This window comes from Ambystoma mexicanum, chromosome 10 (genome assembly GCF_040938575.1).
Source record: "Ambystoma mexicanum isolate Mex_15411 chromosome 10, UKY_AmexF1_1, whole genome shotgun sequence".
Taxonomy (NCBI): domain Eukaryota; kingdom Metazoa; phylum Chordata; class Amphibia; order Caudata; family Ambystomatidae; genus Ambystoma; species Ambystoma mexicanum.
This window is the reverse complement of record NC_090932.1, coordinates 1531883874-1531902144: the sequence shown is the minus strand read 5'-3', so window position 1 is coordinate 1531902144 and position 18271 is coordinate 1531883874. Positions and strand designations below refer to the sequence as shown.

Sequence of the window (18271 nt, the reverse complement as noted above, 5' to 3'; positions counted from 1 at the left end):
AAAGGCTGATATGCGGGGAAATTTCTTCTCTGTGAAAAGGACAGTGAGCTAAAGACTTGGTAGAGTCTCTCCCAGGGGTTATTCACCCAAGAACAGGTCATTGGGCTGTGTTCGTGCTGGTAGAGAGATTCCCAGACCCCCCTTTGTTTGCATACATTAACTTTGGGTTTCACCCTAAGTTAACAGGGCAATCCAGACGTGGACCCCTTGCTCACTGTTCCTAGAGAGGCAACAGTTTCACCTCACTGATGATGCCCAACAAGGCTGAAACACGTGTATGGGGTTACTGATGGTACTCTTGTTCAGAGGAGAATTGCCTAGCATTTCGGCGCTGGACTGCCCCTGGGCAGGACAAAGGCTGATATGCGGGGAAATTTCTTCTCTGTGAAAAGGACAGTGAGCTAAAGACTTGGTAGAATCTCTCCCAGGGGTTATTCACCCATGAACAGGTCATTGGGCTGTGTTTGTGCTGGTAGAGAGATTCCCAGACCCCCCTTTGTTTGCATACATTAACTTTGGGTTTCACCCTAAGTTAACAGGGCAATCCAGGTGGACCCCTTGCTCACTGTTCCTAGAGAGGCAACAGTTTCACCTCACTGATGATGCCCAACAAGGCTGAAACACGTGTATGGGGTTACTGATGGTACTCTTGTTCAGAGGAGAATTGCCTAGCATTTCGGCGCTGGACTGCCCCTGGGCAGGACAAAGGCTGATATGTGGGGAAATTTCTTCTCTGTGAAAAGGACAGTGAGCTAAAGACTTGGTAGAGTCTCTCCCAGGGGTTATTCACCCAAGAACAGGTCATTGGGCTGTGTTCGTGCTGGTAGAGAGATTCCCAGACCCCCCTTTGTTTGCAAACTATCAGATATAGACAATGAGAATATCTAAATTGCTTATAGGTCTTGAAAAAGCATGGGACACATGTTGGATGTTTAAGTTAAATAGTGTATTTTCTTGCCTCATCTGGCTCTTTGGTAAAGCAGTGTGCGTCACTTGGATCCACGTTGATAAAGTGAGTCTCATCAGTTGTGCTTTGAGGCAGTGAGTCTCACCATGGTGTTTTGTTGAGGCAATGGGGTCTCATTTGGTTTGGTTTTAAGGCTGTGGATCTTATCAATGCTGTGTTGGGACACTGGCTCTCATCAGATGTGTGTGTCACACCTGGTTGTGTGGTTCGCTGAGGCAGCGGGTCTCATGCAGTTGTCTGTTGAGGCACTGTTACTGTCACTCTCACCTGGTTGTGCAGTCGCTGTAGCTCCTCCAGGCTTTGCTTCATGCTGTGCTGCTCGCAGTGAAGAAGCTCCCGCAGTGCTCTCGAGTCCTCACTTGTTCGTTTGATTTGTTCTTCTAAAGCTTCGTCATCACTCCGCCGAGAACCCTGTAAGAGACCAATTCACACCTATCTGTCACTAGTGGTCAAAGCACTTAAACACACAGCGTGGAGACACAAAATATTAATCTATCACTAGTGATCAGTGTTTTAAAAACACTTATATAGCGATGAACATACACACAAACCCACACACATTTTACTAGTAATCCGTGCACTCAGTGAAACTCACTTATTGCAGAAATACACACACATTTGGCTGCCACTAATGATCAGTGCGTAAGTACACACATTCTGTGAAGATAGGCACGCTCAATAGTGATTTGTACATTAAAATACATGTAGGGCCAATTCAAGGAATTATTTGTGAATGGAATAGTGGCTCTTTGCGCCATTCAGCGTGCAAAACCCTGTTTGTCGATTCATGCAATTGGTACTTGCGCAGGACTTTTCCAGGACTTGCATGGAATTTGCGCAGGTCTGGCATGCCCCTGCGAGCATGCGTGAGACTCCTCGATGAGTGTGCATTGGGCCTACGCAGAGTCCAAAAGAGGGGGCGGAATATGCAAAATGAGGAAGACTGAGGGAAAATGTGGGCATGCCGAGGGACGACCGGCCGCTAGGAGATCGCATGCCCACAACTGCGCAGAACAAATTGTATTCATGGATCTGACCGTGCAATGGTCCCAATCCAACCGCCACCCAAAGGCAGGCTTATAGACATTTGTGCATAGGAATCACTGCACACAGGTAAGATTGCATGTTGGATTTAGGGTTGCGTGCATGCAGGCGGGGTTCCGATTAAACTTGGGGGTGCGCGTAAGCAGTTTAGCGGATTGCAGGCACAGTTTGCTGAGGTTTGCACGCATATTAACCGGAAAATTACAACTTTTATGATACATGGTAAGCATGACGTGGGGGTGCTGGGAATAGTTACGAGGGACCCTACGCAGTGTCGTCAGGATGCTGCCTTGGTTGTGGGTGTTAGCATGCTGTTCTTCTGGGATACGTTGCTTCAGGGTCGAGGAGTGCGCAGAGGTCTGTATGCGCTGCTGGAATTGCTATGGGTGGGGGCGTGCCACTCCTTGCGCATAGGGTTGTTTTGAGTGGAAAATTCTGCAAATACGCAGAGCCTGGCGATTTTCTTTGGCGCAACGGGACGCGCAGAATCGGTTCAGGTGTACAGGCTTTGCAGGGTCAATGCACATCTTTCAATGAATCGGGCCCATAATGTGGAGAAACAGATTAATTTGTCACTTGTTATCAGTGCATTAAAACATATGGTGTGGAAATACGTGCACAATACTCTGTTACTACTGAGCAGTGCATTAAAGCACATAATTCTGTGGGAATGCAGTGAACATTCATCCATCGCTAGCGATCAGTGCTTAAAACGGGCACAATGGGTGTAGCTATTTGCTGTGCATCTGTCGCTAGTGACCATTAAACACGCAAACACACACACACACACACACACACACACACACACACACACACACACACACACACACACACACACACACACACACACACACACACACACACACACACACACACACACACACACACACACACACACACACACACGAGAAATAGGCAACCATCTGTCACTATTTATCAAATTAATGCTTTAAAAGACACAAATACTGTTGAAAGAGAGACAGTCATCTGTCACTAGTGATCAGTGCATTAAAACACCCAAAATATGGATATTGGCCATTCACTTGTTACCATTAAAAAAACAAAAAACATGTGTTGTGAAGATGTACACACTCATCGTGTGCAAGGAAAAATTGAAAACATGTATATTCTGTGGAAGAAAATTCATTGGTCATGTGAGAATCCTGAAGGGGTCTCACCCGCTAGTCCCCAGAGATCTGCATTCAGGTGGCCAGGACACGGCCAACGCTACTGGATCCAGTTCCTGGGAGTGGACCACTGGGGGAGGATCACCTGGATGGGGGGTCTTCGAGGAGTGGAAGTGGGACGCCAGCGGGTGGGACGCGGTCCCCCCTCCTTATAATACCTTTATCCCATCCTACCCCGTAGGAAACTTAGAAGCTTTACATCCCTCCTTTTCTGACACAAACACTTTGGAACACGGTGGAAGACAACAGACTAACACCAGAGCCGTTTACCTGACTTGCACCAACACAAACGTCAGGCAGAGTCAGGCAATTGACAATAACTACACACACCTGACAACCCTTTCCCTTCCCCACAGGGATAAAAGGCAGAGTACAAGAGCACACTTTGAGCAAGGACAAACGCATGAGGAAGCAGCTATTCCGGGACAGCAGTTCAAACGTAGAAGAAAGGCGGCAAGACCAGAAAGGACAACAAGGAGGGGAGTGCCCTTGCCCTTTTCGACCCAAACCTGCGAAGCCTCTGTGAAAGGAATCATAAGACCGGGAACTAAAGCTGATGTGTGGTGTAACAGATGCCAACAGTGCACAGGATCCTCTTGCACTGATAACTGAGGCGGGGTGGCCGCTTGCAACCGTGGTATCGTCCTTGTCTCCAGAGACAAGAAATGACCAGGAGGTCAGCACAGCCGGTGAGTCGGAGGGAGAACCGATAGTAAACCCGGACGGTGTTGAGAAAAAGTTGCAAACAGCAACTTGTAATGAACAAAGAACTTGTGTACTAGTGAACATTTAAAGCCCAGGGAAAGACCAGCTGCAGAGTGGTCTGGTGCCACGTGGGCGTCCATTTGAAAGACTCTGGCTGGTCCCCTTTTCTTGTGAACGTTATAATAACAATAAGCCGGAGGAAAGTAGGACTTAAACGAGTTATGGTGGTCAAACAAGGGTCGAGACAAAATCCATTGTATAATCGAAAGTCCTCAACGTTTTGACATTGTGAAACAGATATGTGCGTCCGGCTGAGGGAAACGCTGTACAAACAATAAAGGTGGAAAGCCTCACTGGGGGCTTGAAAAAGCTAAGGGAAGTGAATCCCGTAAGGTATTACAAATATGTGAACTGTGAAAACTGGCAAAAGTGAACCCGACTGGGGGAAGCCAAGGTTACAAAAAGGATCGGAGCCCGGATGAGGGGGATCCACAGGTGAAAGGAAATCACCCGATGGGAAGATTACTGAAAGGAACTTTTTGTTTGTTGTTAATAGTACATCAGGCCCTCTGAGACAAGAGACTTGGGGTAAAAGAGACTTGGTCACAGAAGGCCCATATATTTTGGAAACAAACTGTAAGCTCGTGCTGGAGAAGCCCAGGAGTGTGCTATGATCGAGAGTCCTGCCTTATCCCATGCTAAAAACATGGGGAAGGGAGACCCGAGTTATACCATCCTGACTAATCATTTTGTGAACACTTCTTTCTTTTCTGATGAACATTATCCCACACTATTTTGTAACTTAGCGGTAAGGATTGGCAATAGTTTATTTTAGTATAGGCCCTTTTTATATGACGCCACTAGAACTGCCTTATTTTTATTTGACGGTCGTAGCTTGCTCCCATCTTAGATTTAGGTTTAGATTAGGTGTTTTTCTCACCCATTTATACAGTTTAATAAACACCCTTGAACTGTGATCACTTGTGTCTGTCTTTAATGTTGCCAACATGAGTTTCTTGCAGTCAGTAGTGAAAAACACACACTTATCAGTATTTGCAAACAGTCTCATCTGCAACTATGTGATTGGTACTTTGAAAAAACATGCATTCATGTATCACAAGGTCACATTTACGAAACACACAGTACAGATGCACACACATTCATTTGTCAGTGCTGATCTTTCTTTCAAAATGTACATACTATGGACATCAACACACACTTGTCTGTCATTCGTGATTGTTATGGAGATTTATCATTTTTATGCTTCATCCCATCCCCTAGTGTGACCCGCCCCCAGCACTTTTTGCTGGACATCTGGACCTTTTTCTTTAAATCCTGAATCAGTGGAGCCTTTATCCACTCATTCCTTCTTTTGGGCTCTGTCTTTTGGAGCTCTGTACTTTCTATTCTACCTATTCTTTTCCATATTCTCAAGTAACTACAGTTCTTGTGGATAGAGAGATACCTATTAACTGTCCCAAAACCTTATAGCGATTGGCACACACCACCTTTAGTGGTGTGTCAAAGGGATACCTAGTATCTCCCTTCTCTCCACTCCTGTGACTTTTTAGTCACATAGACAATCACCTAGTTATGACTGGTGGCAGTGGACGTGTTCTACCAACTATTGTGTCGTTTTTTACCGCAGGCTGTCCATACCGCAGGCTGTCTTGGGTGCCCCTATTGTTAGTTTAACAGAATAATACATCAAAAGTGGGATAAACGAGTCACTAAGTAACCTTAGTGCACAATAGGGGCACCCAAGAATCAACTTGGGGCCTCCCTTCCTTTTTCGCCATTACTAGCATGGCTGTTCTTTGTTAGCCCTTCTTCTACCGTCATGGGATGGGGAGGCCAGTGTGTCTATTTTGCCTTCGGTGGGAACCCTTGGGTGTCCCCGCCTAGGCTCCAGAGTGTCTGGGCAGGCAGGAAGAGTTTTCCACCCCCACCCATCCTTTGTCTGCAAGAGTGCCTGAATAGGACCAGCTCCCACAGGGGATCTGGCCGTCCTGATTGGACAGCTAAAGCCCCTTTCAGTAGAATGCTGAGAGAGATTGCAGAGGAGTGTGTGCTGGAAAAAAGTGAAAAGCAAGTCGACCACTGGAAGCTGAAGTAACTAAAGAAGATGACCAGAGACGCCTGCAGAGCCTTTGCAACACAGTGAGGCGACCACTGCTGTCCTGACCATGTTTTCTGTGCGACAGAGGAGCTCCAAAGAGGACGCCTCCTTCCCTTTGGCTGGTGGGAACAACCAGTCCCAAGACGAGCTTTGAATTGAGCCATCTCCGAAGATCTGAGGGGCTTCCAGAACTGCGGAATCCCAATACCAGGAGACCTGCTGCTCATTTCAAATGCAACGTTGTGGAAAGGCCGAATCCGTCCAAATATTTGCTGAACCCGTAAGGACACTCCAGAGATCCGATCAAACTCGCTCAGACCCCCTCATCAGAGAGTGGGACTGCAGGACGCAAAGAAAATTGACCGGGCGATCCGTCTCCTTTGTTGGTGCTGCAGAAAAGGCGCCAAAACCACAGAGTGAACCAAGAAGTTGCTGAAAGCCGTGCCCTAGTTCCTCCCTCGAAACTGCTGCTGAGAGATCCTGTCCATTGTCCTGCCTTCAGTCATCAGACCAAGGAATCTGGAGGTTGGGTCCAGAGCTGCAACATCAAGAAGCATCCAGCACAAACATTTTCCTCAAACTAAGGTACTGTGGGGAAAAAGGTATTGCTTACCTGATTCCAAGAAGTTGCTTCAGAACGTTGGATTGCACGTAGAGGTGTCCAGGGCAACCCCCTCTTATCTCCGACTCAAGTCGCTGTTGTGTCCATTCTTCGAGTCCTTTATAAGCTCTCCCTTATCAGTTGTTAACTTGCTGCTTCAAGAACAATAAGCATGTAAGAAGTCCACAGGAACTCTTTATATTCTGCTGCTTGTCGAGACTTTGAGGAGCCCTGTCCGAACTGCCTTTAGCTAGGTTTGTGTCCTGGGACTTAAAAGACTTACTAGGCGAAGAAACTCACTCTAGAACCTTGAACAGGCTTAAGCTACACTAACTAACTATTTTCCTCCCTTTAGGTGACTTTACTATATGTGTTTGCAGAGTAAATGTATCACTGTATAAACCGTTGAAAACCACATGAGTGCGCAATAACCGATAATACAATAGCATTGTCTTTACCTTTCTAACGTTGCTACAAATGTAACCGCGAACAAACTGTAAGTTAGGCCCTAATATCAAGCAGTAATAATAATAGTTGCTTCATGTGGCATTATGGCCCTCATTACGACCCTGGCGGTAAGGGGTTTACGCTAGCGTTAGCTGCGCCGACCCCTTACCGCCAATTCCGAGTTCCCAGAGCGCCATGGTCATTTTTCCACCCGCTTTTTGCGGGCGTAAAAATCCATGGCGCTATGGGACCTTGGTGTTAATTACGCCACCGTAATTTACGGTGGCGTAATTAACTCCTTCCCCACTCCCATTATACCCTATGGGGCCGAAATGGGAATGGGGAAGGGTAAATGGGTCAATGGGGACTTACCGCCCCGCCGACCTCGGAATGGGGCGGTAAGTCCACCATCCGCCATGGCGTAAACGGACTTTACGCCATGGCGGAAAAGTCTGTTGATGGCGGAAAAAATCCGCCAGGGTCCTAATGAGGGCCTATGTGTGCTACTGGTCCAAATATACCTACAGAGCTGTGTAGGTGAAAACAGGAGGACCTGTACCCTATATGTGTTTTTGCTTTTTTTTGTATTTCTACTCTCCATTTTTAGTTTTTAGGTGTGTTTGCCTATGATACACCCCTTATCTGTAGGGCTGTCTGCAAGTATAAGAAACACATCCTCTGTGTTTTTTCCACTTGCAGCAACAAAGGTTTTCTAAAGGGCATATCAGGGATGCTCCAGGAATCTCCAGATTGACTCCACTTTTAGATTTAGTAAATTAGGAATGAGGAAGCAAGTGCAAATCTGAGATGCTCGTGAGCATTTATTCTGCTTTTAGTCTGGTATGGCAGTTGTGATTCTTCAGGAGGTTGAAGAAAAGCAATAAGCATTATTTACAGCAAATTCTGGGTTCCTTGCAGTCAGACATATCTGTGTTCACCCTTGGGAGTGCTAGCCATTTCACTTTTCATGTCACCACTCTATTCACGTTTATAATCATATAATCATCATGCCTTCACCTTTCCCAGTTCTATGCATTCCTTCTCTGTCACATGCAGATTTCACATTGGGCCTTCAACTGGGATGGTTGGTGGGATTATGGAGGAGGGGCTGCTGGGTTGCTGTTCGGGGTACAATTTTACGCAACTGTGATGCACTTTGTTCCTGCTCAGGGTGACCAGATAATTCAAATTTCTTACCATGATTGGCCTTTCTTTTAACAAAAAGTGCACTCTGGGAGTTGTAGTATTGGCTCACTTCAGTTGAACCAGTGGGACCAACGCACTAGATAAGACATGCATTACTTACCGTAATAGCATTTCTGATGCTTGTATCTGCTTAGATTCACATGCTGTGCCTATAGTCCGACATCTAGTGGTAATCGCAGAGTATTGCATCTTTCTTTCGAAGATCGAAAGGGGACGTCGACATGGGCGTGCTTGTAACACTATCCCTAACGTGACGTGTAGTGTACCCAAAATCCCTCACACGTTGAGGTCCCTCCGATTGTGTTTTTTCTGCCGTGTGGGAGCCTTATGACTATCGTGAGTGAGTACAGAGAGAGAAAGGTGTAAGAGGTCTATGTTCCTTCTACTCCAAGAGGGGAGGAAGGGTGTGTGCATGTGAATCTAAGCAGATACAATCATCATAAATGCTATTACGGTAAGTAGTACATGTCTTCTGATGCTTGTTAATCTGTTTAGAATCACATGCTGTGCATAGACTAGCAAGCAGCACCCAGAGATCGTGGTGGGATGTGTGAAGGAACAGTAGCAAAGAGATGTCTTAGCACTGCTTCTCCCACCTGAAAATCAGACCTAGAGTGTGTATCTAGGCAGCAGTGTTGTGTAAAGATGTGTACAGAACTCCAGGTTGCTGCTTTGTAAATGGATTCAAGAGGAACATTTGCAAAGAATGCTACGGAAGCCCCAGTGCCCCGAGTTGAGCGTGTTCTAGGCTTGAATGGCAGATCTCTATTGGCAAGAGTGTAGCATAGTGTGATGCAGTTTACGGTCCACCTTGAAATGGCTGATTTTGAGACAGGGCCCCCTTCTCTACCAGCTGCCACTGGAAAGAAAAGCTGTTTTTTTAGTGGTTTAGTTTTGTGAAGATAATATATCACTGCTCTCCTCACATCAAGTGTGTGGAGGCTTCTTTCTGCCATGTTAGTGGGATTTTGGAAAAAGGTGGGCAGTTCTATTGACTGGTTCACATAGAACTCCGGAGTGAATTTAGGCGCAAACCGAGGGTGAGTGCGCAGAACTACCATATCCTTGTGAATCGTAACAAATGGGTCTTGAACTGAAAGGGCCTGCAGTTCATTAACTCTCCTTATTGAGGTGACTGCCACCAGGAAGGCGGTCTTGTCAGTGAGTGCTTTAAGGCTAGCCTTATGCATAGGTAAAAAGCAAGGTCCCATTAGCCTTGTTAGAACCACATCCAGGTCCCATTCGAGAGCTGGGTTTGAAATAGGGGGATGAAGTCGTTTGACCCCTTCCATAAAGGCCTTGATCACTGAAACCTTGTTCTGGGACGTGGTGTAAGCTGAAAGTGCAGCTAAGTTTACCTTCAGGGAATTGAAAACCAGACCTGAGTCTAGCAGGTGAGTTAGGTACAGGACAATGGGCCTCATTACAAGTTTGCCGGTCCGGTAGCTATGGTACCGGTAAGCTTGCCGGTACGGTAGTTACCAGACCGGCAAACTACCAGTTCTGCTCGCGGGTGCCTTTTCACCCGCCAGGACTGGCCTGCAGGGCGCAGCGTCACCCGCGAGCAGAGCGTGTCGGATGCCCCAGCACCAGTCTGAATGGTGCCGGTGCATTCGATCTGCCCATTCCCATTGAGCCATATGGGGCTCAAATGGGAATGGGGAGTAACATTTTCCGGCCCCTGGCAATGGGGAAATACAGGGTCTGCCAAGATTATAATGTCCCTGTAGTTCCCGATTTCCAGGGCCAGAAGAATTCTCAAGTTTGGCGGCAGCCTGATGGTTTTACCGGCAAGGCTACCGCCAAACTTGTAATGAGGCCCAATATGCGTCGGTGAGCAGTCAATGGGATAGATGCTCTTGGAATGGCACCAGATGACAAAGCATTTCCATTTGTTGGAATAGCAATGTCTGGTGTTAGGCTTTCTTGCTTCTCTAAGTATGTCCATGCATCTTTGCGGAAGTGGGAGGTGTCCGAACTCTATGACCTCAGGAGCCAGGCTGCTAAGTTGAGAGTTGGTGGGCATGGATGGAGTGTTTCCCACTTGTCCTGTGACAGCATGCTGTAGGGACATGGTAGCTTCCTCGCAGGGGAGACATGGCTTTGCGTACAGTCACCTCGCGATTGGCTACATAGTGAGGGATCTGGAACAGCATGTTTTGAACCCTCTCGTTGGAGGGAAAGACAAGGCCGTCTTTGGTCCGAATTAGAGCCCCCAGAAATTGCTTGACCAGGTTGGGGTCTAGGCTGGACTTTTTCTCGTTGATCGAGAATCCCTGACTGAAGAGGAGATGTACCATCCTTTGGGTATTTGAAAGGCATGTTCGGTTCGAATCCCCTGTTATTAGCCAGTCGTCGAGGTAAGGATAGACAGGAATGGACTGCCTGTGCAGGTGAGCCGCTACTACCGCCAGAACCTTTGTAAACACTCTTGGTGCTGAGGCAATGCCGAAGGGAAGGACTTTGAACTGATAGTGCTTGTCCACTATCATGAACCTTAGGTACTTTCTGTGGGCTGGCAACATTGAAATATGAAAGTATGCATCTTGCATGTCCAATGTGGCCATGTAGTCCCCCCTGCATTAGCAGTGGGATTACTTCCTGCAATGTTGTCATTCTGAAATTTCGTGGCTTGACAAACTTGTTCGCTGTGCGCAAGTCCAACATAAGGAGCATGGTGAGATCCTTTTTGGGTACAAGGAAGTACACTGAATAAATACCCTTGTTTACCTGTTGAAAGGGGACAACTTCTATAGCTCCCTTTTCTTGAAGGCTCTCCACCTCTTGTAGCAGAATTTTCAGGTTTTCTGGCGATAGGCGTCTGGATGTTGGTGGATGGTATCGAGGTGGCCGGTGGAACTCGATACAATAACCGTGGGCGACGGTCTTGAGCACCCACTGGTCTGAAGTGACCGGCTCCCATGCGTGAAGGAAAGCTATTAATTGTCCCCCGAACAGGGAGGCATGAGAGGGGACGCGGACTGGCGAGTCATTTTTGAACGGAGGCTGGGGAGCCTCTTGGGTTGGAGTTCCTAACCCTGCCTATGCCTCTTCGCTGACCCCTTTGTTGGTATTGACATGGGCGTAGGACATGGGGGGGACAAATCCCCCCCACAATTTTAAGTGAGGGGGATACAATGGCATTTATCACCCCCAGTTTACCCCTGTTTGTGTCGCTCTGCAGCCTGTGCAGTGATGTGTGCAACAAATTTCGGACAGCTGCAGAGGGTAAACAAGGTCCGTCCTTCCATCTTCCCTTCCCTCCCATCTTCTCTTCCCTTCCTTCCTTACTTCCTTCTCCTTCCTTCTTTTCCTTCCTTCCTTCTTTTCCTTCATTTCCTTCCTTCCTTCATTCCCTTTCCTTTTCCTTCCTTCCTTCATTCCCTTTCCTTTTCCTTCCTTCACTCCTCATGTCAGCTGCACATTAAAAGAATAAGACACATGTTAAACAGCCATTGGGACTTCTTTTCGTTCACCTTGCCAAAAAATCCCCAAACCCCTATCGGCTGCTAATGATGGTGACAAGAGTGGTATTTGCATCGTTCTTCCCCAAAGAGAAACTCAACAGCGCCAGAAAGGTGATGACCAACATCCCCTTCATTTTTTCCCGCTCTCCTCGTGGGCATTGGGTGCCCTGATGCCCCTCGTTGAGGTGTCCTCAGGCCTCCCCTCCTTTAGGGAAGATGGCAGTGGTTGGCAAGTAGAACCCTAAATATCTTCTCTGGCACAGCTATGGACGGGATGAGTCTCGAGCTCCAAACTGGGCGTTGGGACAGCCAGGGCCAGGATTTGGATGACCCCTGTCCCGCCTGTGCTTGCCTGTCGCCCCCCCCCCCGCAGGACAGGCCCTGGGACCCCCAGAACACTGAATACTGAAGGCTGGCTGGACTGTCGCCCAAGCTTGGCTGTGAGCCACTACCAGGCCTCGCACTTGGGCTAGGAGAGGAGAGTTTATGGGAGGAAGACATTCACCCACCAACAATGCAATGACCTCTGCTTAGGAGCAACCCTTGGCAAAACTATTGTCCCATTGCATGAGTCCTGGTGTTCCGTTCTATATACTAGAAAGTCTCCCCACCCCACTTTACTTAGGGCACTGCGCACAGCATAGTCATGGTTTTTCAATCTGCTACTGGCTAGCGATGAAGCAAAATGTGATTGCTTACATTCTGTCACATGCAAACATCATGGCATGACTGATCATGTACAGGGCCGTCATGAGGTGGGTGCCAGATGGCAAACTGACCCAGGCCTCGCAGGGCACAGGGGCCTTGCTTGCTGCGGTAGATACCTTTCTACTGCTCTGACTGCAGTCACATATGTGTGCTCCCTTGCACATGTGTGTTTTTCAGCATGCACCTTATGGGTAGGAAGTAGGGTGATAGCTGACTACAAAAGGGGTGTACCCATTGTGACCCCTCCTCTTCATTCAGGACACTGAACTCGTGCAAGCCATAAGTCTATTGGACTGAATACACATAGATGTTCCAACCTGGCAGAGGTCCCTCACCTGGCAATGCCCCCCCGACTTGGCAGAGGCCTCCCCGACCTGGCAGAGGCCCCCTCACCTGGCTGTCACATCCAAAGATGTGATCGAACTTTTTTTACAAGACTTGCACAAGTCATGGAGATGTATTGTGCGCTGAGGACTCGATGGCAACTAAGTTGAAGGAAATTCATTGAGCGTGTATGCACTGCAGGCCCACTGTATTGCACCCCGTGTGTTCACGCATTACAGTGTGTAGTGCACTATTTATACTCAAATCTGTGTAAGCGAGAAATACATCGTGAACTTTCATCGAAAAGCTTTCTGTTCAAGTTGCACAGTTCAAACCCACTAAGCAGACATCGCACCGCGCACCAACAAACCTGGGATACCACAACAAACATCAACACAATGCTGTGTGTTTTCAAATCTTTTCAAGATGTAACTCTGCTAAAAGGGGCCATTCTCCTGACAGGTTTAGGACTAGATGGAGCAGTGCACACCACAATGAAAGACCAGCATAAACCAGAGTTTTACATTAAGCATTCTCCTCTCTATTTTGCTGTTTACTGTTTCCACTGGCTATTTATTTGCCTGCACATATAGGAAAATCTATCACACTAGGACAAGGCCTAACATTGTGCTCTGTCACTCCATCGGTGTTTCATGTTTCTAAAGTTTGTTAATAGTTCAGCTCAGTTAATGGCCATAATCGGAAACGCAGAGTCATGTCTCAGAGTAAGGAGTTTGTGTATGGTATCCTCGCCAGAAGTGGTTGCCTCTTATTGTGGGATATGTTAAATAGTAATATGCGTCTCTTAGATACTGCTTTGAAGCTTTCAAAAATGTGTATGTATTGAAACCAGGAGTGTTTCCTGATTGGAGATCACCTACCATTATGAAGTCTTAGATACTCCCAGTCCTTAGCACATCCAGCCCATCTCAACTCAACAGAAGCCAAGCGTGCACAGAGTCTATATTCCAATCACAATGTACACAGGTTCTGGTTCTTTTATCTAATTGCAGCAATGTCAGGTGAACAGACACTGAGAATGCTGCTGCCCATGGTTGATGATTCCAATAAGGATTTGGAGACCTTAAATATGTATTTTAAAGCTTAAACATTGGTGCCTCCAGTGGAGCTTGTACAGAGGTCCCCACCCTAGTGTGTGAGCATGGAGTAGTAGGTGAGTGCAGAGTTATTGTGAGATGCGACTGAGACCAATAAACAAGTTGCTTGTTCAGGTATTTACAGGAAGATGAGCACTTCAGGGAAGGAATCCTGGCCTCTTAAACTGTTTCATGAATTGAGAAATTTGAGGGGCGTACCCCCGTTTCATTTCATGAATCATGATAACAGGAAAAGACGGTGGATGTGGCTGAGGGGAGGTGTGTGCATTACCTTTAGTTGTATATCAGTTTAGGCCCATTGGAGGCAGATTTGTTCACGCGACCACTAATTCATGTTGAAAGCAACCTGTCCTTTTCAAACGCCTCCTACAGTTTTTTTGTGCAATGTTCGCCCGCACTTTTTAAAGTCCATACAATAATTCAAGTCATTTTAATGTTGTCACCAGATGTAAGTAACTTACTTTTCTTGGTAACGTAAGAGGAACCATGCAAGTCACATTTGGCTGGGTGGCTACTCCCGCCGCGGCAGATGTGGTAGCTGAGACAGTCACTCCAGTCCTGTCGCTGCAGAGACTGCTCAGAGGAGCGCAGCAGGCAGAGCCTGCCCCCCTCATGGTGCAAAATTGTCTGGTTTCCCCCTAACTTACGCCGCAGTGAAGGGAGCCTGAGAGCAGGTGTTTTTGAGGCAGACATAAAAGATCTGTCAATCATGTGGACGTGGTCCACAGGTTTGATTGCGAGTGGGATAGAACTGGTGCTTTATTCCTGAGGTTGCCCAAATAAATGCCATTGTGTTATGTTTTAATAACCCATGCTGTTTAAACACCCAGAAACTATTGTGTTTGTGTTGTTAAAAAAATAGTGAATACGACTATGACATTATTCAATAACATTGAAAAAAGTAAAAGTAGTGACGACAGAATTTAAGGATTTTGTACTCTGAACTGCTTTTCTTTTTCATAATTTTCTTCTGTTTTCTTTCTTCTTTTCTTTTGTTTTATACAGTGATGTTATATGTGATTTAATACCTACTGCTATTTAAATTGATTGTGTGAAAAGTCGAGTTCTTTCACTAAAATACAATAAATACATAAATAAAGCAAAGTACCAAGGTGTTCCCTGTCGCCCCAAACATTTTATGGGTCTCCTACGGCCCTGGGTATTGAACTGTGGCAGTTGCGCCCAGTCCGGAGGACCATGGTGCACTCCCTGTCCTATACTGGTTGTGGAGTGAACGTGAGAAGGATTTCCCCTGAAAGGAATCGCAAGAGTTACTTCCTCGCTGTTGAAAGGGTCTTGCTGTGATTTGATTCAGAGACTTAAGAGTCTCATGCTCCTTCTTTGCTGTTTCTAAGGCATTGTCTACTGCCTTCCCAAACAAATTAGTCTCCTCCACTGGTTTGTTTATAAGGGAGGCCTGTGTCTCAGGTTTAAAGCCCACATTTTTGAGCCAGGTGTGCCTTTTGAGAAGGGTACACTGGGCCAGGGCCAGGGCCCGCCCTGTTGTTCTGCTGCATCCAAAGTGTTATTCAGGATATTTCAGCTGACTTGTCTCCCTTCCGAGACAACCGCCAGCAGGTGTGATAGTACCAGTTCCGGGACTTCTTGCAGGCCCTCCTGAAGTAAGTTCCATTGTGCATCACTATAACTTGCCAGCAGTGTAGGGGTATTGGGAATTCTAGTGGAATATGCCGCTGACATAGTGATGCGTTTTCTGAGGGCGTACAATTTTTTACAGTCCTTGTCTGATGGTGCCTCTGCCGTAGACAACGGAACTCCGGCTCTCTTCCTGGTAGTAGTGACTACCAGAGAGTCTCGAGTGGCATGGCGCCGGATATACAGCGGATCCGAAGGGGATGGGTGAAAAAGCTATTCCACTCGAGGGTTGACCGCTCTTGTAAGAGATGGGGACAACAATGAGGGTGTGAGGCGCTTCTTGATAGAGTTAAGCAGTGGGATCGCCTGGTTTGTGGGGGGTTTCTCTTTTACAAAGTCTGTGACCTGTACAGCCTCATGTGTGACTATTTGAAAATGGTCTGAAGCCCTCTTTAGGATTGCGTTGAAGGCCATTTGTCAATGGGTGAGGCTTGCTTCTGAGGAGGCGAGGAGGCAGGGTCTATACAAAGGGCGTCAGGATCTGGAGTAGTATAAGGGGAAAGCCATGGTGTCTCCTCTATCGGCTGTTCTTGACCCCAGTCTGTGCACTGGTCTGGTGTCTCCTCAAAAAGGATTTTCTTCCTGACCATAGGGGTCCTCATAGCCTTCTTCTGGTTCTGAGAAATCTAAAACGTCTTCCTGGGGAAACAGACTGGAAGGTTTTTGTATTTTAGAAGAAGTAGGGCAGGAATCCTCGTCCCTAGGGTTTTTTGGGGTAATACATCTCTCAGAAAGTTTGTCCATGTAACCTTCAAACTTAACTCTGGTCCATAGGGATGAACCAGAGGGGTCTGGAGTGGGAAAGGGCTCTCCTGGAGGACAGGAGTTTTTGGGAGGTCGAGATTTATCAGCCATAGCCTTAGAGAGAGAGGCAGTGACCCTTCCGAATACTCCTCTCGATGTTTGGACGTGTCTTTAGATTTTTTTGCAGTTGAAACAATGGCTGTGAGACTCTCGCGTAGTTCAGGTGGATTGGGGAGTGTTTTCGATGTGCCCGTGGGCTTTATTGAGGTTTGCGGTGCTGCCGAAACCCTTGGGGCTGACGCGCTCTTAGGAGGTGCATCAGAGCTCTTGTGTTGTTTGGTACAGACGCCCTTATGGGTGTAATGCCCAGACGCATGCTGCGACGTGCGGGTCCCTGCTGCCGGGATGTTGTCTCCCCATAGCAGTACCAGTGGCCTGCCTGTCGGGGCCGGGGACTTGGGAACCTGATGGTTCCGCAGAGAGGTCAATGGCCTCCACATCGGAGCCATGGCTGCCGCTTGAATCCTCGTCACTCGGCATGCGTGGCGTAGGCCGCCCACCACTTCGTCCGCCGATCTTTTAGCATATTTGGACAAAAACTTTTACAAGACTTGCAGGACCACTCGTCGTGATCACGAGGCAGACACTTCTTACACTTTTGGTGATTGTCCTTCCATGGGTATTTGCTGCTGCAGGACGGGCAAAACTTAAAAGGAGTCCACTCCATAGCTGAGGTAAAGGGCGACAGCAAGACCAGAAGGGAAAAGAGGGGGGAAAAGGAAATGTATTCTAGAAAGAATCAAACCCAGAGCCCCACTCTCCCTACTTTATAGGCCTTGACAGCATCGACCGCCGCACCAGTCGCCGAAATTCATAGGCATCTTCGGTGTAGGGTCCAGAAGTAGTCGTCGACGATGAAAGGCTGAAGACTAAACGACCAATGGTCGTGGATAATGAAGTTATAACTTTGCAATGTACAAGCTCCACATAGGACGACCAGCTAGCTGGGTGGAAAAAAACAATGTAAGGTACCTCGATGCTGAGGGATTTTGGGTACACTACACGTCACGTTAGGGATAGTGTTACAAGCACGCCCATGTCGACATCCCCTTTCGATCCTCGAAAGAAAGATGCAATACTCTGCGATTACCACTAGATGTCGGACTATATAAACAGCATGTGATTCTAAGCAGAATAACAAGCATGAGAACAGTGATTTACACATAGGCGCAAGGGTGCAAATGTAGTATATCCCTATGATACCTGACCAACTGTCAGTCGCAGGTGGGACATTCGAGGTTGAATAAGTGCAATGCGGTAGTTTATGTGAGACAAGACACTTGCATGCATCGCATTACAGACGTTTCAGCACACTGTAATTCTGGGCAAAATGCATTGTGGCCTTCATCCCAAGACATCTTGGTAAGTGGATGGCAGGGAATCCAGAGGAAGACGGGGACTGAGCTCAATCGGAGGCGAGAGCAGTAGGAATTCTGTCATCATGGTTTCTTCCCAGGTCCACATTTCAATACAGGAAAAGAAAAGAACGAGCTGAAGGAATTTGTGAGGTGGCGCGGGAGAAGAACGTATAATCTGTTAGGATGTAAAGCATATATTTACTGGGGACAGGTGGCTGGCCTTTGATGAGTTAGGGGTGATTAAAGAATTAAAGGGCTGCACATACGACTTTTGGCAGAAAAGTCAAAGATGCCAACAAGTGAGATATGGGCATGAGGGCAGTATCTGGGCTGCCGCATACTGCCTTCTTGGTATATGGGATTCTATCTGTGGAGGGGGAGATGGGTGACAGGCTCTTAAAAATATGGTCAGTGGAGCTGGGAAGGGAGGTGAACCGGGCGGCGTGAATCAGCTCATGCACAAAAAAATGAAAAACTGCACCCATGGACTAGGGGCAGGGGCTTGTCAAAGATTTTACACCCTGCATTATGGACACCTTAAACAGATGTTCAGAAGGGGT

At 47.3% G+C, this 18271-nt stretch overlaps 1 protein-coding gene across 4 annotated transcripts in view; it reads right to left on the bottom strand.

Moving 5' to 3' along the window:
• The window catches only part of BICDL1 (BICD family like cargo adaptor 1), a 620165-nt gene that overhangs the window by 218140 nt on the left and 383754 nt on the right, over window positions 1-18271 (bottom strand). For all 4 annotated transcript variants that reach the window (XR_011276216.1, XM_069619731.1, XM_069619732.1 and 1 more), the window contains one exon: window positions 1235-1378. Coding sequence is in view for 3 of the 4 variants with exons in the window: in XM_069619731.1 (XP_069475832.1) it covers window positions 1235-1378 (144 nt within the window). In the remaining variant the exon portion in view is untranslated. The remainder of the gene's footprint in view (window positions 1-1234; window positions 1379-18271) is intronic.